The 23,464-nt window shown below is 41.2% G+C and overlaps 1 protein-coding gene and 1 pseudogene across 1 annotated transcript in view; both read right to left on the bottom strand.

Annotated features, from left to right (window-relative positions):
• The window catches only part of LOC102502971 (zinc finger CCHC domain-containing protein 9 pseudogene), a 12,408-nt pseudogene extending 2,425 nt beyond the window's left edge, over positions 1-9,983 (bottom strand).
• The window catches only part of KCNQ5 (potassium voltage-gated channel subfamily Q member 5), a 221,007-nt gene that overhangs the window by 11,982 nt on the left and 185,561 nt on the right, over positions 1-23,464 (bottom strand). Inside the window, exon 11 of the mRNA XM_006168334.2 lies at positions 19,302-19,410. Within this exon, the coding sequence (XP_006168396.1) occupies positions 19,302-19,410 (109 nt within the window). The remainder of the gene's footprint in view (positions 1-19,301; positions 19,411-23,464) is intronic.

Raw genomic sequence — 23,464 nt, 5'->3', positions numbered from 1 at the left:
GCCACTGAGTCCGGGACTCGAACCGTGGTCGACTAAGTGGGAGTCCAGCGACGTAGCCATTACGTTAACTGCTGGTCCGACGGAAGCACGTTTCTGCATGCGTCTAGAGGTCACACCATGTTTTCTCAGATTGGCCACTCTCCACACTACCCCATCTGCTCACCCCTGTGGCTAAGATTTTTGAACCAGAGGTCTCTTATTACAATGCTTCCCTTAACATAATCCATATTTAAAAAAAATTTCATCAGTAAATTTCATGCTGCCATCAATAGATAATCTCATAAGATAACCAGTTACTGCAATAACTTGATAACATTCCTGGTAGAATAAACGGATGTAACGAATTGGCTTGTGCAGTCTCATTGCAGGTAAATGTTAAGCCTGTCAGTGGTTTTCAACTGTTAAATGGCTCACACACTCTGATGACCACCCTTAGAGATCCCAGGCTGGGAATCAGTCAGCTAGGCTCTAAAAGTACAATTTATAGGTTTGCTTCTAGGTTTAAAGTGGGGAGACTAGGAACAAATGTAGAGTTTAAGGAAAAAAAATACCCTTATTTTTAATGGTTATCTTTTTGGTCTCTTAAAGACATAAGGATGGCAAAATGCATATGAAAAAATGTTTAATATCTCTTATCATAGGGGAAATGCACATCAAATGCACAATGAGATACCACTTAATCCCAGTCAGAATGGCTGTAAAAAAAAAATGAATAACACGTGCAAGCCAAGTGTAGTGAGGCTGTGGTGAAAAAGGAAGCCTTTTAGACTCCTTGTAGGAATATAAATTGGGATAGCCATTATGGAAAGCAATATGGAGGTTTCTCACTAACCTACAAATAGAACTACCGCATGGGCCAGTTACCCCTCCTTGGTATTTACCCAGAGGGTATGGAAACAGTCAGAAAGACATTTGTACATCTATGTTCATTGCAGCAGAAAACATGCGGCTAAAGTGAAAAGAATATTTAGTTTTCTGCTTGGAGCAAAGTGCTGTCATTCTTACAAAAACCATGTATGCCAGGCTTACTCAAAGTGGGGCCTGGTGTGAAGGGGGATCCCTACGGCCCTTGACTGCGGCCATCATGTGACGACTCCTGGCCATCAGGGTCAGGTACATTGAGATGTTTATAAGTTACCTCAGCTTTCTCCCCTCTACCTAATCCCTTGTCATTTCAGGGACCAGACATGATTTTCATCATCAAAATCAGAAGGTAGAGAGAAAAACTTGAGAGACTAAGCAGAGCCCAAGAAGGCATCTTGGAGTATTTAGTCTTATCATCTTTGCCCCCTTGTAGCATTTTCCCACATCCTTGGTCACCACTAGGGTGTCTAAACTGCCTCTGTCTCTACAACAAAACAAACTTGACCTAAGCACCTAGGATCTACCTGCTGGATACAGAGCTGGATACTGGGGATACAAAGTTGAGCAAGATAGGGTTTGAGGGATCTCCAGCAGTTGTGCCTTGCCTAATAGATGGTGCTATTGTAAGCAATTTACCTGTATTATGTCAGCTTCAAACTAAGATTTTGTTTTTTTAGGTTTTATATATTTATTTTCAAAGTGCAAAACACTTAGAAAATTTATTTTTTAGAGAGATTTTTTGTTGGCAGGCATGTACACTTGCCGGAGAGACAGAAAGTGAGAAATCAGTACCTGGGGGGATGGCCATGCCACAATCCCTTCTCCTCCAGTCTCCTCTTGAGATTTTGGACAAGTATGCACACATACCCGGAGTGAGTTTAAAGCTGCTGGGTTGAGGATTCAAACTGTGATTGACTATGTGTGAGTCCAGCTACGTAACCATTATACCATCTGCCAGTCCCAATACTTACACAATTTAAATACAAGTCCAACAGAATTACTCAGTCAGTCAGTAAAAATGCCAAAATGCATTCTCACTTTAAGATACTTGTCAGCATCATCTGAGGCTTCTCTCAGTGAAGCAAAGGGTCCTGGTATTTCATTCATAAATAGCCCTCTAATCTGCAATGTAATCTATAATTTTTGGGGGGACACATGAACTTTTCTGCATATGTATCAGGAATTTTAAACCCAAATTTATCTTTCATAGCCATGATAATCTCCACTTGGTCTAAGCTGTGTGAGCCCAGGTGTTTCATAAAATGGGAATTTACGGAGGGCTTTTCTGGACCAGTCTTGTCGTGGAGTCTCAGGACTTGAAGAACATGGTCCTCAATTCTCTAATGTCAGAGGGGGCGCATTGTACACTGGCGGCACAGCTGTGTAGCTCTATCTGGACTCTGAGCAGAGCACTGGAGACCTGGGCTTTGTCAGGGCCCCTGTGGGGCCCAGAGTGGTGCTGAGTGTTCAGACTGGCCAGTGTGGGGACCTGAGGCAGGGGCAGACACCAGCAGAGAGGACATGAACAACCTTGGCTCTGCAAACCCATCCTCAGCTGCCTTTGCTTTTTGTTGTTTTGAAAAGGTTTTTGTCATAGGGCACATGCCCTTGTTGGAGAGAGACAGAATGAGACAGTAAGTTGGATGGGATTTTGGGCACTTATACACACAGGCCTGGCATGAATTTCAAGCCCCCAGGTCTGGGACTTGAATCACAGTTGGCCACATGGGAGTCTATTGCCTTAACCACTATACCACCTGCTGGCCCCCAGCTGCATTAAAATTTTTTTTAAAATTGATTTATTTACAACTATTTACTATACATTAATAGAGTATACAAAATGAGAATTTTCATCCAGAATACATTATATATTGGCTCAATCAAGGATATTATCATACATATTATCATCGACAAATAATTTTCTATTTCTTGTTTCTTAAATATTTTTCTTCCCCTCACCCCCAATTCCCTACCTCTCACCCTCTGCCAATTCTTCCCCCTCCCACATTGATAACTACAGTTGTTTTCCATGCCTTTTATTTATTTATTTATCTATATTTTATTCCCTATTTCTCACCCTCTGCCATTTTCCACCTGCCTCCCACACTGTCTCTGGTATCTACAGTTGCTTTCCATGCCTTTTTATTTCACCACATTGTATTGATTCACAAAATATCTTAATCTAAATACTTTCAATAGCAAGTTCAGCTGATACACACATATTTGTGAACACATGTCTGACTTTAGGCATGAAACTCAGTGCGTAGAATGAACATACCATAAAGTAGCACCTAGCTGAGGCTATACAGCTTACTATGGTCATTATTTAGGTATTTTTAAATATATTTTTCAATGTCAAGAAAAGCAGTTTTAGCTTTAATATATCAAAATAAAAAAAATGTTAAGAGAAATTTGCTTAAGACCTAAAGCCAGGAAACAGGTTAGGATTCTGTTCAAATAGTAGGTACATGAACCTATTGACAGCTCAAGACAAAAGTCCTTAAATCTGGAAAAACAAAACATAGAAGTACATCAGTAATCTTTTAGTCAAAAGCCATAAAATTCCATTTGCTGACTATTTCACCAGTTCAGTCGCATGTACTTTATCTTCTGTTGTGGTCCGATCTTTCCATATAAATTCTAAAAGATAACATTCGACTACAGACTTGTCCCTACCATTAAGTTGGCATTTTCTTAATTGTTTTTGAACTCTTATTTCAGTGTGTCTGTATTATTTAGTTTGCCTGGTATAGCACTCCCTTCAGAACTTTTTGGAGAGCTGGTCTGGTTTTGGTAAATTCTTTCAGGTTTTGTTTATCTGAGAATGTTCTTGTCTTTTCTTCCCATATGAAGGATAATCTTGCCAGGTATAGTATTCTTGTTTGAAATTGTTTTTCATTTAACACTTTGAATATATTTTCCCATTATTTCCTTGTTTGCATTATTTCCAAACAGAGGTCCACTGTTAGCCTGATGGGATATCCTTTGCAGGTAACTTGACGTTTGTCTCTTGCCAATTTTACTATCTTGTCTCTGTCTGTGGTTTTGATCAGTCTGGCTATAATGTGTTTTGGAGAAGATCTTTTGGGTTGATTTTGCTTGGGGTCCTTCTATGCCTTTTATTTTCACATTTTATTGATTCACTGAAGATCTTAATTTAAAAAACTTTCAATAGCAAGCACAGCTGATATATACATATCTATGAACACAGGTCTGACTTTAGGTGTAAACATCAGTAAATAAAGTGAACATACTATAAAGTAGCACCTAGCTGGGGCTATATAGCTTACTTCAGTCATTAAATAGGTATTAATAGGTATTTTTTAATTGGGTTTTTAATTTCAAAAAAAGTTTTAGTTTTAATAGATCAAAATAAAAAAAAGTTAAGATAAATTTGCTTAAAACTTAAAGCCAGGAAAAAGGTTAGGATTCAGTTCAAATAGTAGGTAGATGAACCTATCAACAGTTCAAGAGAAGACAAAAATCTGTAAACATGGAAATCAAAGATTGAAGAAAATCAGTAATGTTTTAGTCTAAAGTCAAAAAAATTCTATTTTATTAGTTCAGTCTCATGTAATTAATCTCTCTTCTATTGAATTTGCACTGTTACTGTGGTCTGATCTTTCCATTTAAATTCTAGAAATTAAGATTCAACTCTGGACTTGTCCCTCCCATTAGGCTGGTCATTCTATTGGTGTTTTTTTGTACTCTCATTTCTGTGTGTCTGACTTTAGTTTTCCTGGTAAAACCTTCCTCTTAGCACTTCTTGGAGAGCTGGTCTGGTGTTGGTAAATTATTTCAGGTTTTGTTTATCTGAGAATATTTTTGTCTTTTTCCCCCCATATGAACGATAATCTTGCCAGATATAGTATTCTTGGTTGAAATTGTTTTTCACTTAACATTTTGAATATATTTTCCCATTCCTTTCTTGCTTGCATTGTTTCTGATTGAAAGTAACTTGGCATTTCTCTTGCCATATTTAGTATTTTGCCTCTGTCTGTGGTTTTGGTCAATCCGGTTATGTTGTGCCTGGGGGGAAGATCTTCTTGGGCTGATTGTATGTGGGGCCCTTCTTATTACTTGGGTCTGGGTATTTGAGTGCCTCTCTAGGTTTGGAAAGTTTTCTTCCAGGATTTCATGGAGTAGATTATCAATGGATATTTGTGCGTTTAATGGTATCTAGTATTACTCATATGCTATTCTCATTTTTGGGGGTTATTTTCTCAGTCTCTTTGGTGATTTTTTTTAGGTCAGAGAGTCTATCTTCTACATCTGAGATTTGATCTTCTGCATGATCTAATCTTTTAGTACTTCCAAGAGAGGTTTTGATTTCCTGTATTACAGCCTTAGTCTCTAACAATTCTGTTTGATTCTTTTTTTATGATGTGTATCTCCTCTTTCAAATTGTGTAAGAACTTCCTTACCTCCTGGAACTCATTGTCTCTTTTCTCGTACATTTTCTGGAGTTCGTTGTCTCTCTTCTCTTGCATCTCTGTTAGATTTGTCGCTATGAGTATTTCAAATTCTTTATCTAACGTTTCCATGAGTTCCCTTGTATTGTCTGGCTCCTGGCTAGATCTGGGGGACAGGAGGGTGAAGTCTGGGTGGAAGGACTATGGTGGTCCGAATCCCCCTACCCCCAGCTGCTTTTTAAAAAAGTTTAATTTTTCCATGTGCAAGAGAGAGACACAGAGACACAGTACTCCAACAGGGTCTTCATACCGAGATCCACCCCAACTCTTCAGCTAACAGCCTTGGATCATGGGATACACGTGTGTTCAGCATGTACTCAGGGAGGTCTCTGGACTCAAACCAGACACCTTCCCCTGTGGCATTGCCTGACACTTCACTGCTTTGCCACTGTCTGTTTTGTTTTCTTTTGTTTTAAGGTTTTGCTATAGGGCGTGTGTACTCCCTGGAAAGAGACAGAAAGGGAGGGGGAGATAGACGGAGAGAAAGAAAGTGGGGATTTCCATGCTGCAATCCCTTCTCCATCTCCTATTGGGACTTCAGGTGTGCATACATGGGCCTGGTGTATTTTTCAAGCCTCTGGGTCTGGAACTTGAATCATACAATTGGCTATATGGGATCTAGCTGCTCTGGCCTCAACCACCATGCTACTGGCTGCCCTTGCCACTCCTGGACCCCCAATTTTTCACCTTTAATTTTTGAGTCATGTGAAAGTTCTAGGGATTGGGACTGGTTCCATAGCTCAGCAGTTAAAGAAGCCAGATCTCACATGGCTGCCTGTGGGATTTAAACGCTGGCCTCAGCAGCTTGAAAAACATACTGGACATCGTGTGTGTTCACCCCAAATCATGAAAGGAAGGAGGAACAGAGGAACAAGGATTTTGGGACTGGAGAGGAGATACTCCTCTCTCTCTCTGGTGAGTGAATGCCCTGGCAATAAAAAAATAAACCAAGCTCAGGAGGTCAAGTAACCCAAGGCCACATAACTAGTAACATTAGATTATTGCTGATGCCAAGGTTCATGTTCTTAGTGTTCTACTAAGCTGCACTGGAGGACGAGTCTTGGGCAGTCAGCCTCAGACACATTAAGAAGAATGTTCAGGCTGTCTGTGGGGATGGCCTCCTACTGTTGTTTGAATTCTGTGCCACTCCTGCACAAGTGAAATTCTTTCCTCCATTTGTCCATCCCATTAGGATCTGCGACACACATGCACATGTACCTGATGTGTTTTTCAGTCTACCAGGGCTGAGATTCAAACTAGGGTAGACTGTATTGGATCTGGCTCTACACACATAGCACTTAACTGCATACTGCTATGGGGCTGGCCTAAAAACCTTTTTTTTTTTTTTTAAAAATTTATTTTTAGATTTTTGCTACAGGGCATATGCACTTGCCAGAGAGAGAGATAGAGAGAAAAAGTGAGAAAATACCCCCTGGGGGTGGGGGTGGTCACACCTCAATCCTTTTTCCTTCAGTCTCCTCTTGGGATTTTGGGCATGCACATACACACGTGCCTGGTGTGATTTTCAAGCTGTTGTTTCTGGGACTTGAACTGCACAGTTGGCCATGTGGGATCCAGTGCCTTAATTTCCATGCCATCTGCTGGCCCCAGAAAGCTTTTTTGCAAAATGCCAAGAAGTAAATATTGTATGTTTGCAGGTCATATGGTCTCTGCTGAAACTATGCAACTGTACTGCTATAGCGTGAAAGACAATAAGCATGTCACCACAGGACAGTAAATAAACGGGTAAGTGCAGATTTGCTACAATGAAACTGTATTTACAAAAATAAGCCTTGAGCTATACATTTTGGCCCCGATTATAGTTGGCTGATCCTGGTCTAGATAAAAAGAGCTATAAGGAAATGCCGTGAAACCAGAGCTAAATGAAAGCCCACGAACTGGCCTAGAGAAGAGGCAGAAGGACTTGGGACCTCTTACACACTTATAAAAAAATTAATGTTTATGTATTGCCTGGTAGAAAGGAGTTTGAGCAAGTCACTCTAGAGTAAAATTAGGACCTTTAAAATACATTTCATGGGCCAGCTGGTAGCGTGGTGGTGGCTGGAACGCACATGATTGATTATGTGGTTTGAGTCCTAGACCTGGAAGCTTGGAAAAAACTCCAGGTGCATGTGCATGCTTGTCCCGAATCCCAATCCTGAGAGAAGAATGGAGGAGAAGGGAATGCTGTGTGGCCATTCCTCAGAGGCAATCTCTCACTCCTTCCTGCAAACCATCTCGTCTCTTTGGCAAGTGTGTGCACCCTGCTGCCAAGAAAACAAAACAAAAACGCAACCAAACACATTTAAGGTTTAAGGTGATAATGATCTTAGGCAGTATTTAATCGTAAGACCCCGTGTGGAGAGTCTCACTGCCATCTCTGCTTAGCAGATAAGGAAATTGAAGTGTAGCGTTTAAACTACTTGACTGACATTAAACAGTTAATAGTTGAAGAATTAAGATATGAATTAGTCTGGCTACAGTATTGAGATCTTAATTCTTATGTTCTACTATTATCTTAATATTAAGATTTAACAGATTAACACAAAGTAAAAACAACAAAAAAGACACTTGAATATGATATGGCTCTCTATGCTTCCATGTGCCTGGCAAGCAAGGTGCTCGGTAAACCTTTGCTAAGTGAATGGCCTGTTCTTACTGGCATTGCTGGACAGCCCTTTGCAACGGCAACCAGAGGCTGATAAATAAGTTACATATTCACTGGCTTCTTTTCTTCAGAGCACTAAGTTGCACCACTAGCAGCAAAGAGGAAAAGACCCCTAAAGTCAGTTTTCCTTGAGGCTGATGGTAACCCAGAGGCTAGAGGCCTACTGCACAAAACTGCCATGCCCTTGTATCACCACTAGGGGGTAGTAGAGATTCATCACAGACCTAAATTGGCACCTCCTCCTGAAACCGAAGTCTGCTCATACAATTTTCTGAACAAGAAGAAATAACTAAAGCGAACTTAAACTCTTAGTAGAATATATCTATATATACACACAAACACATGTGCACTTATAAGGAGATGTAGGTGCATTTGTTGTGCTGCCATGAGTTATAAAATCTTGCAAAAGTCTTGTTCCAGCCCTCTAAATCAGGGTAAAAACATTGCATATGAATATGCAGAGAGATGAATGACGAGGAAGCAGAAGTGGCAGTGACTGCTGCTGCCACCAAACAGATGGCTGGGCCCGGCCAGCAGCCAAACCATGTGCAGGGCAAAGAGGCTCAGCCGACTGTGAACTACAGCGGCAGTTTGACTGACTGTGAAGACAGCAGTACTTCCCAAGCTTGGCTGCTCACTGGAACCACCCAGGGAGCTTTAAAATGCTGATGCCTGGGTCCTGCCTGCAGAGATTCTGTTTTAATTGGTGCAGAGTATGGTCCAGAGATTTTGTAAAGCTTTGCAGGTGATGTTCACTTGCAGCCAAGGTTCAGAGTCCCTGAAACAGAGGCTGGATTAGGGTGGTGGAGGTGGTGGGGTGGAGTGATCCCTGCTCTGGGGAAAGAAGCCATCCTGCTTCAGGTTTGTCTAAATACATCTGCTAAAGCCACACTGTCAGACTCGCCGGCCACGTGTGTGTGTGCGTGCCTTGGTGTCAGGCCTCTGCTCAGAACGCAAATGCTTCCTGCCTCCTCTCCCTGAGTGAGGTCTGAAATTTCACGCATGTAGTTAAGATGTTCCATTAATTTTTCAAAAAATTACCTGGAAAGGGAATGCCAAGGTGGCTGATTCATTTAGTCTTCCAATCAATAGTCACTGGGCACCTATAAGGTTGTGCTGGGTGTTATGCTAAGCTCTGAGGACCTACTGCAGGGATGGAGCTGACAGAGGGAGGACTTCCACATCATGGCAATGATCACTTGGCCTCCAGTCTCTTCCACTCTACAGTCATGGTGCCAGAGAGCAGTTGCCGTGACTGTAAGTGTGACAGGACTTGAGCCTCATTGGTCCAGAGCGTGGAGTCTACAGGAGCTTGATGAAGAAATGTCTGATAAGCGGCACTAAGGAATTCATTCATCCATCCATTCACTCACCAGCAGATATTTATTGAGTGCCTACTGTGTGTAGCTGCTGTGTTAGATACCGGGAATACAATGATGATGAAATCCTGTTGCTAGAGCCCTCCCAGTCTAGTAGGACAGTTTTAATTTACTTTGTGAGGGGCCAGCAGATGGTGTAATGGTTATGTCACTGGACTCCCATGAGGGAGACTTGAACTGCGTTTCGAGTCCCAGACCTGGCAGTTTAAAACTCACACCAGGTGCGTGTGCATGTGTGCCCGAGATTCTGAGAGGAGAATGAAGAAGAAGGGATTGTGGCATGGCCATACCGCTCGGGAGTGATTTCTCACATTCTGTCTCTCTGTCTCTGTCTGTCTGGTGAGCACATGCACCCTGTAGCAAAAATCTCTCTCTAAAGTTGTTTTGACTTTGTGAAGTGCAAGGTGGTGAGAAGGACAGGTGGCTACAGGGAAGCAGAAGGGCTTGTTCAGTGCAGACTGGTAGAGCTTGTAGAAAACGATTTCTGGAAGTGATGACAGTCCTTTACCTGTGATGGCCCAGCATTTCTGGAATATTACTAACTCTGAAAGCTGTTGAAAAGGTCCCTATGGTCTCAGATTTTGTGTCTGGGGTGGACATGTTATTCCCTGACCCCTCTCCTACTCTACCTCGGTCAAATGGATTTATTTACTCTACTAACAAGCATTCCTTATCGCCCTAGTTCCAGTTTGGAAAATTCCATTTTCTATTTTTGACTCTATGAAAAATGTAGCATCTATCTACCTATCTCCTTAAAAGAAAGAGAACCAGGACTCACTCTTAAGGTGACTCAGAGCCTTCAAATCACTGAATTTCCACCAAGGCAGCCCTCTCTTGACTTTAAAAATTGGCCAAGGGATGATATCAATCATGGAGCGGATCCAGCAGATAGCTAGGGTTACAGAACTTGATCATTTCTGTCACTATTTAAGGTATGTATATTGCTTGTTTAGAATATTTATTAATGTGTTCTTGTTAATATCAAAGTATAATTTAACAATGTAGATTTATACTTATGTGTATAGTATTTAAATTATAAAAAATTCTACAAAAAATTTAAAAAATAGAATCATATACTTAAGATTCCTCCCTCCTTCTTTTATCTGCTTGGTACTAGGCAGTGACTAAGGAGCCCTGGGAGTTCCTGGATGCACAAATTGTCTGATTTTTGCAGCTGTTGTTAAATTGCCAGAGGACTTGTGTACTTGTCAGAGACAGGGAGACAGTGTGGGGGAGAAAGCACCCCCAACAGGTCATGGTCATACTGCAATCGCTTTTCCTCCATCCGCCATCCTGTTGGAATTTTGTGCATGTACACACACATACCCAGAGTATTTGCTTTCAAACTGCTGGAAGTCAGAACGCAGATTGTGGTCCATGTGGGATCTGGTTCCTGTAACCACTGGCTATAGAGCTGACTCTTCTCTTTCCTTTTCCTTTTCCTTTTCCTTTCCTTTCTTTTCTTTTCCTTTTTCTTTACTTTCTTGTCAGAGACAGGGAGGCAGAGTGGGGGAGAAAGCACCCCCAACAGGTCATGGTCATACTGCAATCGCTTTTCCTCCATCCGCCATCCTGTTGGAATTTTGTGCATGTACACACACATACCCAGAGTATTTGCTTTCAAACTGCTGGAAGTCAGAACGCAGATTGTGGTCCATGTGGGATCTGGTTCCTGTAACCACTGGCTATAGAGCTGACTCTTCTCTTTCCTTTTCCTTTTCCTTTTCCCTTTCCTTTCCTTTCCTTTCCTTTTTCTTTACTTTCCTCTTTTCTTTCTTTTCCTTTCCTCTCTCTCTTTCTCTTTATTTTAAAGGTTAGTTCATTTCTTTTATTAACTCATAAACAATTACTTGTCTTCTGGCTTCTTGAAGCAGTAAGTCAGACGACATTTGCCACAATAGTGTCTGTCAAAATGGCTGGCCACAAAAACTCCAGCACCACATTCGTCTGAAGGGCATTCTCGATGAAGGTGACTAATTTTGCCATTTTCACCCACCTTATTGTATTTCAGGACGGCCGGTTTAACCTTCTTTCTATTATGCTTATTTTTCTTGGGAGTGGTATAAGACTTCTTTTTTTTCTGAGCACCACCATGAAGTCTCAACATGAGATGAAGCGTGGACTCCTTTTGGACTTCGTAGTCAGACAGAGTACGCCCATCTTCCAACTGCTTGCCAGCAAAGGTCTGTCTTTGCTGATCAGGAGCAATTCTTTCCTTATCCTGGCTTTTGGCGTTTACATTTTCTATTGTGATGGTTTAACCTCTAGGGTGATGTTCTTCTCCATAAGGGTTTTTATGAAAATCTGCATCTTGGTGGTGGTCTCACCACAGAGGGTGGATCAGAAAGGAAGCTGACCTGTGCTTTCAACTTTTGATAGAAATGAAAATAAACTCCACTGTATATCTGTCTGATGTTCTCATTGTCGAGGCAAGCAGATGCCCCATTTAGCTGGCTTAGGGCATTAGGACAGTTCTGTGGCTGCAGCGTTCCTAGCACAGGGCATAGTTGTTCTAACGCTTGTTATTGCTCCTGTGTGCAGGATGTAGTAGGCTGTGAAGTCTGTAGGTTTTGTTGAGTTTTCTTTTAAGGGAAATGTGAGTACTGAAACTCAAGCAAGAATTTTTGGATCCAAGCAAGTCTATAAATGTTCGCTTTCCTCCCAGGGTTTTGTGAGCATTGGTATGGTAACCAACTCTGGGAATTCTATTTTCCTAGGAGTATAAAATCCTGCACAAACTTTTCAGTGTGAAATGAATAAATAAATAAAGGGCCTATATGCATTGCTGTTAAATAGTTTTAGCCATGGCAGTGAATAGGAGATTCAGCTGAAATGATAACTGAATAAGAGGTTAAACATCTCAGATGCTACAAAGTAAGTGTGTCTTCAGTGAAAACACTAGTTTAATAGGGGCTCAGAGCAAAATGTGACCATAAAAACACACAAAAAGAATATTCCAGGGAATATATTAGCTGATTTAAAAAATGTGTGCTAAATGATCCATAAAATGTTCTAGCACCATCTCTTATTGTAACATGTCATAGATTTGGCTGTCAAGAATGTCTTAATAGTGACTTGCAAACAAAGACTCATCACCTCTGCTAAAATAGCAGAGATGCCATCAGCAAAATGAAGAGCTGGAGATTAAACAGCTCGTAGATGTAGAAAAGCCCCTAACAGCAAACATGTGCTTCTTCTCTATTTGTGGAATATTTCTGTCTCAAGTACAAAGAGAGAGTTAAGAACGATCCAGAGCTGAGATCGCATGTTAGGGGATGGACAAGTGAGGAGTCCATACATGCTTTTCAGAGTAGGAAGACTAAGTGCAAGAAAACAGGAAAACTTTACCACCCAACCCAGGGTTACTGAGAGGTCTCATTTGCATACTCAACTCAGAACCTCTGAAATGTCACCTGTGGTTCTCCGGCTCATGATCAGATCTGAGCTATTTTAGAAGAGTTGATGCGTCTTTGCTAGTGACAAATTCTTGACACTTCATCTTATCTTCATAGCAGACTGAAAGATTCTTCTTAAAAGTGTTCTATTTACCATCGAACTCAAACCTTTTCCCCTCTACTGAATTTTCCTCTAAAGTCAATGACGACCTTGTTGCTACTTTCAAAGTTGAGAGAGAAGCTCTTCCTTGGCCGCTTAGTATCATTTAACACAGTTTCCGGCTGCTTGCAACATTCTTTCTCTGGCTCCTGGGCAGCCACACTCCCCTGGTTTTCCATCTGCTGGCTGCTTTGAGCTTGTCTCCTTCAGTGCCCTCTTCTCTTTGCTGCTCCTTCCATGTTTGCAAGCCTTATAATTCTTGTTGACTACTTTCTCTTTTTAGTTCTTAAGGTGAGACTTCTGTAAGCCATTTATTTCTGTGCTGATAGTTACCACGGTCATTCCCATGTCCATTCCAGATTTTTCTTCAGGGCTTCAGAGCTGAAGATCTTGAGAGCCACCTGCCTGCCGAGCCCCTCTGTGAGCCCTGGAATTTGACACTCACAGTGAGGCACCATCGCTCTGCCCAGGCATCCAGGTGTCTTCCTGCTTCCTGCTTTTTCACTCCACTCTCTTCAACCAGTGACTCTCCAAATCCTATCTTTTTTTTTTTTTTTTTTTTTAAATGTCTGAAGTGTTTTGAAATTTATCCTTTCCTGGGACCAGCAGTCTGTGCAGAGGTTAGGGCAGCTGGATCCCACTTGACTGACTACATGGTTCGAGTCCCAAAACCCATACTATGGAGGAGAAGGGATTGTGGTGTGGTTATCTCCCCTAGGGAAGTGATTTCTCACTTTCTCTCTCTCTCTTTACCTCTCTTTCTCTGTCTCTCTCCAGGGAGCACATGCGCCCTGCAGCAAAACTAAAAAACAAACAAAACAGCTCCTTCCCTATTCTCCATCATGACTCCTGGCTCAGGCCCTTGCTGATCCAGGTACTGTAACAACCGTCCCTTCTTTCAAATCCATTTTTTATCCTGCAGTCAGAGTCATCTTTGTGAGCTTTAGAATCTGACACATTTACTTCTGCACTTTCAAGCCCCCACATGTTCCTGCTCATTATAATGGTTCCTGCTCTTCTCTTCTGTCTTACTCTACTCATCCTCCACCCTCTACCAAATACGCCTTTTCGTTTGTTTGGTTTTGGTTTTGGTTTTGAATTTGCAAGAGGGCATGTGAACTCAGTGGAGAGAGAGAGCGAGAGCGAGAGTGAGAGTGAGAGCGCGCGCGAGAGAGAGAGAGAGAGAGAGGAGGAAGGTGAGAGAGCACTGCCCATGGGAGACGGTCATGCTATTATCCTTTCTCCTCCATCTCTCCTTTTGGGATTTTGTATGTGTTCATACATGCTCAGCATGTTTCTTAAGCTGCTGGCTCCTGAAAGTAAACCACACAGCTGGCCATGTGGGATCCGGCTGCCTTAACACTGTGCCACCGGCTGGCCCTAGTACACATGCTTTCTAATGCCACATTCACTTCTCTGCAGTTCCAGTCACCTCTGCCTAAACCTCCCCCACCTCAATAACCTCGTTAGTTCCTATATAACTACCAGACCTCTCCTTTCCCTCCTCTGAAGGCCTTCTCAAATGCCACCTCCCACTTTCAAACACTTGTTATTTCAAATAAAAAAGCAAAAGCAAATATTAATTTTTGTGTGTTTTGTCCAAGATTCAAATTTGTGTAGTGTCTACAGTACCAAGTACTAGTATGAGAAATAACACTCAACCTCTTCAGATATTCCCTATGGCACATGTTAGACATTTTGACACATCCAGGTAATTTATGGGCTATATTTTTCAAACAGTGATAGGAAAATGTGTCTTACCATGATAAAGGACAAGTGAGTGTGTCAAATACTCTAGAGTTTAATCAATTTGTTTACATCACTGTTATCTCTTTATAAACTAAAGTGTATGAATGTACAAAACAAAATTTAACATTGTCTAAATTAAATTATTACCAAGATATAGAGCTTTTGTTAAAAAATAAGTACAATTTTCACTCCCAGAGGTGAGTCTGAAAACACATTTTGAGCAAATTTGTGCATTTTCATAAAATAAGATTTTGAGAAAAATTCATGATAATCCTGGAGGAAATTTACAAAGCTAAGTTTTTTTTTTCCCTCTCAGCAAAGGATACATTTTAGAAATAGTCTGAGAATAGTCATTTGTTCACTATGTACTATAAAAGTGACCTCATTCATTAAAAAAGTCTCAAAGTGCATTTGGGTAATAGAATCCAGGCAAGTTTGGAGAGTAGCCTTAATCATCTCATTTCTTGAGAATCTTTACTCTCAAAAGTAACTAGGAAAAAAAATAACTAGAACATGGCAGATGCTTAATAAATATTAATAACTGAAAACAAGAATTTATTCTTTGTGAATGCAATGATATTATTTTTATACTGTCATCCTTGCAGTGGAATATGTATTTTCTGTTACATATTTTAATTTTGATTTGACTTTTAGGAAAAACTATTATTGTGAGAGCTATTGGAATACAAAAGGCATAATCAAGTATTTACATGAAGTTTTTTTGTTTTCGTTTTTATTTTTTTTAGAGAGAGATCTTTGCTATAGGGTGCATGCATTCACCAGAGAGACAGAGAAAGACACAGAGAGAGAAGGTGTGAAATCACCCCCTAGGGATGGTCATGCCACAATATTTTCTCCTCTGTTTTCCTTCTGGGATTTTTAGACATGCATGCACACATGGCTGGTGAGAGTGTCAAGCCTCTGGGTCTGGGACGCAAACCATGATTGGCCATGTGGGAAACCAGTGCCTTAGCTACTACACCACCTGCTGGCTCCCAAATTAAGTATTTTAATAACCAAAAAAGTAACAAGAAAATCACCAAAACGAAGTTGCTATTTTAGAAGCAAACAGAAGACAGTTCACATTTGTAATCAAGTGAGCTATAAGAAGTGGTATGGTCTAATAAAAAGCATTTCAGTCAGCTGACGTGGGACTTTATATAATTAAGCTGTTTGGACAAAGGCCAATTTTCTATATGATTTAAGGGCCATATACCTGCAAACTTCTTTTTTTTTTTGGAGAGATTTTCACTGTAGGGCGCGTGCGCTCGCCAGACAGACAGAGAGAGACATAGAGACAGAAAGCGAGAAATCACCCCCCAGGGAGGATGGTCACGCCGCAATCCCTTCTCCTCCATTCTCCTCTCGGGATCTTGGGCACGTACGCACACGCGCCCGGCGTGAGTTTTAAGCCACCGGGTCCGGGACACGAACCGCGGTCGACTACGTGGGAGTCCAGTGACATAGCCATTACGCTAACTGCTGGTTCCCCAAACTTCTTATCAGAGTGGCTACTTGTATTGTTTGGTCTTTTAATCCTATATCCTTGGAAATGAAGAACTACCATGAGTGAAAGATTTATAATTAAGTTATTAATCTATAGAGTGTAGTCATTAGGTTTTCATAGAATTCAGTAATTTTTAGTAAAACTTTAAAGCAATTAAACAACAACAACGCAGAATCAGGATATAGGGAGAAAACATCCCCCTCAATGTCACCGAATAGTAAGCAGAAAGCTTCAAAATCCACACAGAGCATAGACATGTAAGTAATAAAGCTCTGTTAAAAGTAAGTACCAGGAAAGCATTCTGAAAAGGAGTGGAATTCGGCAAAGGACTTCACAAACATCAGTCAAGTTTCAAGAAGAAGGTATGACAAAATAAATCCTAAGCTGTTGTTAAAGTGCTTAGACTGCAGAATAAACCGATTTTGTTTTCTTTCTTGCAACCCCACGTCCTTTTTATAGGTTGTGAAGCCAAACAGAAAGTTTCAGAAGGTCTTGGGAAATAACACAAACTGGGTTAAGTCTGGTTTTTTAGGAAACCTAATCTGCTTTGACTAGATAAGATTTTCCATACTTGTTGCAAGTCACATTAATTTGTGGACTGAATTGCCTCAACTTCACTTTTAGGGTCTTTGATGGATATAATCAGTGCATGTAAAGAATTTCAAGGTGGGGGTCAGCAGATGTATAGCAGTTATGTCACTGGACTCCTGCATGGCTGACTGTGGTTCCAGTCCTGGGCTTGGTAGCTTGAAATTCATGCTGATTGCATGTGCCTGCATGTCTGAGATACTGGGAGGAGAGTGGAGAAGGGATTGTGGCATGGCCATCCCTGATGGGGGTGATATCTCACTCTTTCTCTTTGTGAGCTCATGCGCCCTAAGGCAAAAAACTCTCTAAAAAAATAATAAAGAATTTCAAGGTGACTTTTTTTTTTGTTTGTTTTTTAAAGTTTTTTTTTTTTTTTTTATAGGGTGCATGTTCTCTGGAGAGAGACAGAGAAGGAAAGTGAGAAATCACCCCCTGGGGAGGATGGTCACAATACAATCCCTTCTCCATTCTCTTGGGATTTTGGGTGCACATGCACACACAGCCAGCATGATTTTCAAGCCACTTGGTCTGGGGCCTGACCTGCAGCCAGCCATGTGGGAGTCCAACATCTTAACCACCACACTACATGCTGGCCCCTCAAGGAGACTTCTAGACCAGCAATATCCAGTAGAACTTTCTGCAGTGATGGAAATGTTCTATATCTTTTTCATCCAGTATAGTAGTCCCTAGCCACCTGTGGCTAGTGAGCACTTGAAATGTAGATAGTGTGGACGAATCAACTGATTTTAAGTTGTATTTAATTTTATTAGGTTGGAAAAGTCACGATGCATTTTTGCTAGAAAAACATAGAAAAAATATGTCAGGACTTTTCTGAAAACTTAACACTACAAACGTAAATAGCCTGAGGTGGCCAGTGGCTCCTATTAACCATCACACTGGACGATGCAGTATTAGGTTCTCTCTCTCTCTTTAACCGAAGGCTCTAGACATCATTTTATGATGTATTCTGGGTTTTCTGGGCTTAAATATCACTCAAGGGTTCTAGGTTCCTCAGGAATAGGGAGACCGTATAATTGGTTGTCCAAACTGGGATACTTTGAGAAAGACAGGGAGCATTTTTAACAATTGTAATGACATTATTGTGAAGCATTTTCAGAGACAGTCTCAAATGGGAAGGTGTAGTCTCCTCACCCAGAGGGTGTGTTGCTCGAAATTTCCATTGGAAATTAACTGGGCTCTACGTCACTTTTTTTAGGTTGCTGTTAACAGATCACACTTCAGCATCTTTTGGAATACACGCATATTCATCGTACCATGATTTTCTCTGCCCTTGGAATCCTTCATCAAAATACAAGGGGACTTCAAAAAGTTTGTGAAAAATGGAATTAAAGTACAAGTTTATTTTGTTGCAAAATAAGATAAAAATTCATGCGTAGTTTTTCATAATAACTTTTTTCCACAGACTTTAAAAATATTTCTCATATTTATAAAATATTTATTCACTTCTGTTTTTCCAGTGACTTTCAACCCTCGACATTAATTTTACAAATCCTTGATAACTTATAATTTATTGCAACCCTGTTTGATTCTCCAAATACGTTCAGGACTCAAACTGTTTTAAAATAACCTAGAGGGCCTTTACTTCAACCTTAGAGAAAGGCAATGTCACACAAGATGCTAACAGATCAACTAAACATAGAAGCAAATAATAAATCATACTGTCTTTGAGATTCAACCAAGCATTTGAATAACTAAGTTGTTTGAATCAGGTTTTCTCTGGCATTTTGGTAAGAGTGAGAAAGAGTTAAAGAGACTAGAGGTATATTTTTTGTGATACAGTCCCTCAGTATTCCCTGACAGATAGATTCTCCCAAAGGGATTACACTAGACCGGCTGAATACACGGCAGTCCACATTCTGATTTCCTTGTGCTGGGAAAGGTTCCTGGAAGTGTGAATGTATGTTACTTGGGTACACACTGAGCTCTTTGCTGTGAGTGGAGGAAGCAAATTAAGGTCAGCCTGTAACAACTACGTCTCAGAAGACTGGGCCAAGTCATGGCCGAGTGCTCTAGGTCTCTGGTGTTCAGGACTCAACCCGTTTTAAAATAACTTAGGGGGCTTTTTCCTTGATACAAAAGATAGAACATAGATTGGACCAAAAAGTCATTATATATATATATATATATATATACACACACACACACACACACACACACACACATACACATACACTCAACTCTCTCTTGCCAGTGGCTTCCATAAATTAAATGTTCTTAAAGCAACAAATATACATGACAAGCCAATTCTCATATAAGCGCTCTAGTATGGCCTGGCTTTTCAAATCCCATCACCTTTTATAACGTTCTTTGTGTTGAACACAGTAGAGTTTTGTATTAAGAAAAAAAATTCACAGTTTGATAGGCATGTGGATGAATAGGAAAAGGGAAAGGAGTTATTCCAGGATATTTACCTGCAGAAAAAAGAGCCTAGCAACACTAAGTAACTCAAATATCCAGGGGCATGTCTCAGAATCATTTTGTTCAAGATTTCCACCAACCTGATGGCTCGAATGACAGTCTTCAGCGGCGGGGTGAGGTCTTCTACTGACACATCACACTGGCATCCTTTTTCATCATATACATCATCAGTGCCAAGCGCTGTGTCAGCTGCAAGAGGAAATTGCCAGTTAAATAACACCACACAAGCAATCTGAAACATGCTGTTGGGCTTGACTCCCATAGGAGCATCAGGGTACTCGCAGACTATGCTCATAACTGAGATGTATCTGTGATCAGCCAATTACTCCCCTAACATTATTCTGGCTTCTTTTTTCTACAGCTTCACTCTTTCTATGTGATTTGACACGAGTACTCTGGAGCTGTTTTCCCTAGGGAAGGTGAAAGTGTTGACACATCGCCTTTCCAGTAGTGGAGACGGATTGTGTTCATCCACCCATGCTCTTTCGACTAGTTCCTTGGAAACTAAGAGCCAACATTTAAATGACAGCTGTTTGGGGTTATGGAAACAGTCTTTGGATACGTAACTAACTGGCCAGTATGTATGGAGCCGCAATCCCATGACATTGAGCCTGCTAGTCCTGGGCCCTGAACAAGTGAGCTAAGCAATCAGACCTGAATATGCTGATATTTATTAGTTACTGGACACAAGCACCCAGGAGAGAGTTTGCTTAAGAGAATATGGCCAAAGCTGAGAGCAGATTTTCGTACTGGATAATCAGAAATAAAATCAGTTCTTTGTAAAGTGAGCAAACTTACTTTTGGGTTGATTGCAACCTTAGGAGAATGGAGTAGGATTACAATAATTTGTAATTTATCAAGGATTTATAAAGTTAATAAGGGACACATTTATATATCACATTCTTGTTTGCAGTAACGAAATATTAAAGATAAGTTATGATTCCTGTAATGGCCAACTGTGCAAGCTGAATCCCAGAGCTGGCAGTTTGAAAAACAGAATGGGCATGTGTGCGTGCATGCCCAAAATCCTGAGAGGAGAATGGAGGAGGGATTGGCCATCTCCTCTGGGTGCTTTCTCACTTTCCTTCTCCCTGAGCTTCTTTCCGGTAAGTGTGCATGCCCTATAGCAAATTTTATATATATATATGTGCATAGATACACACATATATATATTTGTAGGCTTATATAATGGAATATCAGGGAATTGTTAAAAACTTATATTGGAGACCAATGACTGGGGAAATATTAAATATTGTTAAAGAAAAACAACTCTATATCTATCTGGGATTAAGTATGATTTTGTTCTTTTCTTGTGAATACAGTTCCTAAAACTTCTGTAATGAACATGTATCACCTTAGTAATGAAAAGCGAATAGAATAATAAAAATGTGCTCATGCAAGATGAGTGATGTGGCCTCCAAATATGATTTTAGTAAACACTAAGTCTCTTTTTCTTTTTTTTTTTTTTGAGAGGTTTTTGCTACAGGGCGCGTGCGCTTGCCAGACAGACAGAGAAAGACAGAGAGACAGAAAGCGAGAAATCACCCCCTAGAGGGGATGGCCACGCCACCATCCCTTCTCCTCCATTCTCCTCTCAGGATCTTGGGCACACACGCACACGCACCCAGCGTGAGTTTTAAGTCACCGGGTCCAGGACGTGAACCGCAGTCGACTACGTGGGAGTCCAGTGCCATAGCCATTACGCTAACTGCTGGTCCCTCCTTTTTTTTTTTTGAGAGGGTTTTGCTACAGGGCGCGTGCGCTTGCCAGACAGACAGAGAAAGACAGAGAGACAGAAAGCGAGAAATCACCCCCTAGAGGGGATGGCCACGCCACCATCCCTTCTCCTCCATTCTCCTCTCAGGATCTTGGGCACACACGCACACGCACCCAGCGTGAGTTTTAAGTCACCGGGTCCAGGACGTGAACCGCAGTCGACTACGTGGGAGTTCAGCGACATAGCCATTATGCTAACTGCTGGTCCCAACACTAAGTCTCTTTAAAAGTTGACCTACAATAAAGGACTGATACTGGTTTGTGTTGCCTTTGCTCTGTGCCATATTCATTTGCTAAGTCATGAGAGGAATAGCCTTTGTCATAGGTTGTCCTGGTTGGGTTCGAAATCCTGAAAGGCTATTGGGGATTTATTCATTGAGGCAGTGCTTATATCTGGAGCACAGCTGAGACGTCATTTAATTCAGCTAATACTTGCTGTGGGCTTACTCAGTTTACTTTGTGCTGGAGTGGAGGTGATGGTGGGGGAGGAGATGATGGGATGCATTAGATAGGTCTTCATGTATTTCTTCATGAACCCTTTGGCTTTCTTGCCTTCAAGCCTGGTAAAGGGGAGAGAACGAGGCTGCCACCTCCCAGTAATGATAATTAAGACTGCTATTGTCTGAATTCCCCCCATTCATATTCATATGTGAAAAAATAATCACCAGAGGCCAGTAGGTGATGAAGGCTCTGGAGTCCCACATGGCTTTCCATGGTTCAAGTTCCAGACCTAGTGACTTCAAAATCATACTGGGTGCATGTATATGTATGCCCCCAAATCCAGGAGAATGGAGGAGAAGGGATTGTGGCATGTCATCCCCTCTGGGGGGTGATTTCTCACTTTCCCTTTCACCATCTCTGGTGAGCCCATGCACTCTATGGCAAAAACCTAAGAAAACACAAGTTACTCACTAGTGCGATATTATTAAGAGGTAGACTTTGGCGGGTGATTAAGTCGGCTTATAAATGGTTTAGAGAGAATTACCTAGGACTTTTTGCTCTTCTGTCCTCTCTGCCACATGAAGACACAGTAACAAGGCCCTGTCTTAAAGCAGAAACCAGTGCACATCAGAAACCGGCCCTGCTGGTGCTTTGATATTAGACTTTACCCTCTAGAACTGTAAGAATTAAGTTTATTTTCTTTATAAATTATCCAGTCTCAGGTATCTTGTTATAATAGCACCAACAAAATAAAATGAATAGCAGTCAGCCATTGAAATGTATGCCAGGCATGTAGGCGAAGCTTCTAAATGTATTTATTTTCAGACCTGGAGTAAGTCTACAAATTGTTGGTACTAGTGTGCAGTTTTCAGAGGCAAAAATGGAGGCTCTGAGAGGATGAATACCCTGCCCAAGGCCACAAAGGTGGTAAGTGGCACTAACACATAACATACAGTACATGATCCTAAAATCCAGTTCCCTCAGGCTCCAAAGCTCATGGCCTTTCCATTGCATTACCCAGTGTCAGGATGATTTCAGGGTTAACTTGTGACAAGAGTGTTGCCTGGTGGTACAGCCTATTCCTGTTGTATAAACTCATCTTTTCTCTGAAGTCTGTGCAGTTTAGTGAGAGTACACTGATTAACTCTGTGTTTGATCACTGGTTCTGACTCAGTGATGACCTCAAGGAGAGCTGGCGCATTTTGCTTGATTGCCCACTCACACAACTCAGTGTCTCCAGCTCATAAACTTCTCCCTCAAGGATGGATGCATTCTTCCAGGAATTGCGCAGTTTCTTCATTTTTATCCCAACCAGCTCAGAGTTGCTGTGGATGATGTCACCCCAAATTTATGTCCAGCTGGAACATCAGAATATGACCTTCTTTGGAATACGGCTCTTCTAGATGTAATTAGAATAAGGTTCAACCTGATCTCATACTGGACTAGGTTGGATCCTAAATGCAGTGCAAGTGTCTTTATTTTTTTATTTTTAGTTTGCTGCAGGGAGAAAGTGAGAAATCACCCCCAAGGGAGGATGGTCACATCACAATCCCTGGGAATTTTTAGGTCGGCATGCATTCACACATGCACGTGTGTTTTTCAAGACACTGAGTCTGGAACTCGAACTGTGCAGCTGGCTATGTGGAACCCAGCACCTTAAACACCATGCTACCTGGCTGGCCCCTGAAATAGTCTTTATAAGAGACAGAAAAGGAAACAACAAGGGACACAGAGGAGATGGAAGCAGAGACTCTAGTGATGCACCTACAAGTCAAGGAGTAACAAGGATTGCTGGTGACCACCAAAAACTAAGAGAGGAGTATGGGGTGTGTCTTTCTCAGAGCCTGCAGTAGGAAACAACCACGGTGATACCTAATTTCAGAATTCTGGATTCCTAAACTATGAGACAATGAATTTATGTTGTTTCAAGACACCCAATTTGTGGTTATTTGTTATGGTAGCCCTAGGGAATTAATATCATTGGGAAATTATTTTCTTTATGGTTTCCAGTTCTTGTCTCTAGGCC

This window comes from Tupaia chinensis, unplaced genomic scaffold (assembly GCF_000334495.1).
Source record: "Tupaia chinensis unplaced genomic scaffold, TupChi_1.0 Scaffold145685_1, whole genome shotgun sequence".
In the NCBI taxonomy this organism is placed as follows: Eukaryota; Metazoa; Chordata; class Mammalia; order Scandentia; family Tupaiidae; genus Tupaia; species Tupaia belangeri.
Note: the sequence above shows the minus strand (reverse complement) of the source record. Positions and strands in the feature narration are given on the sequence as shown.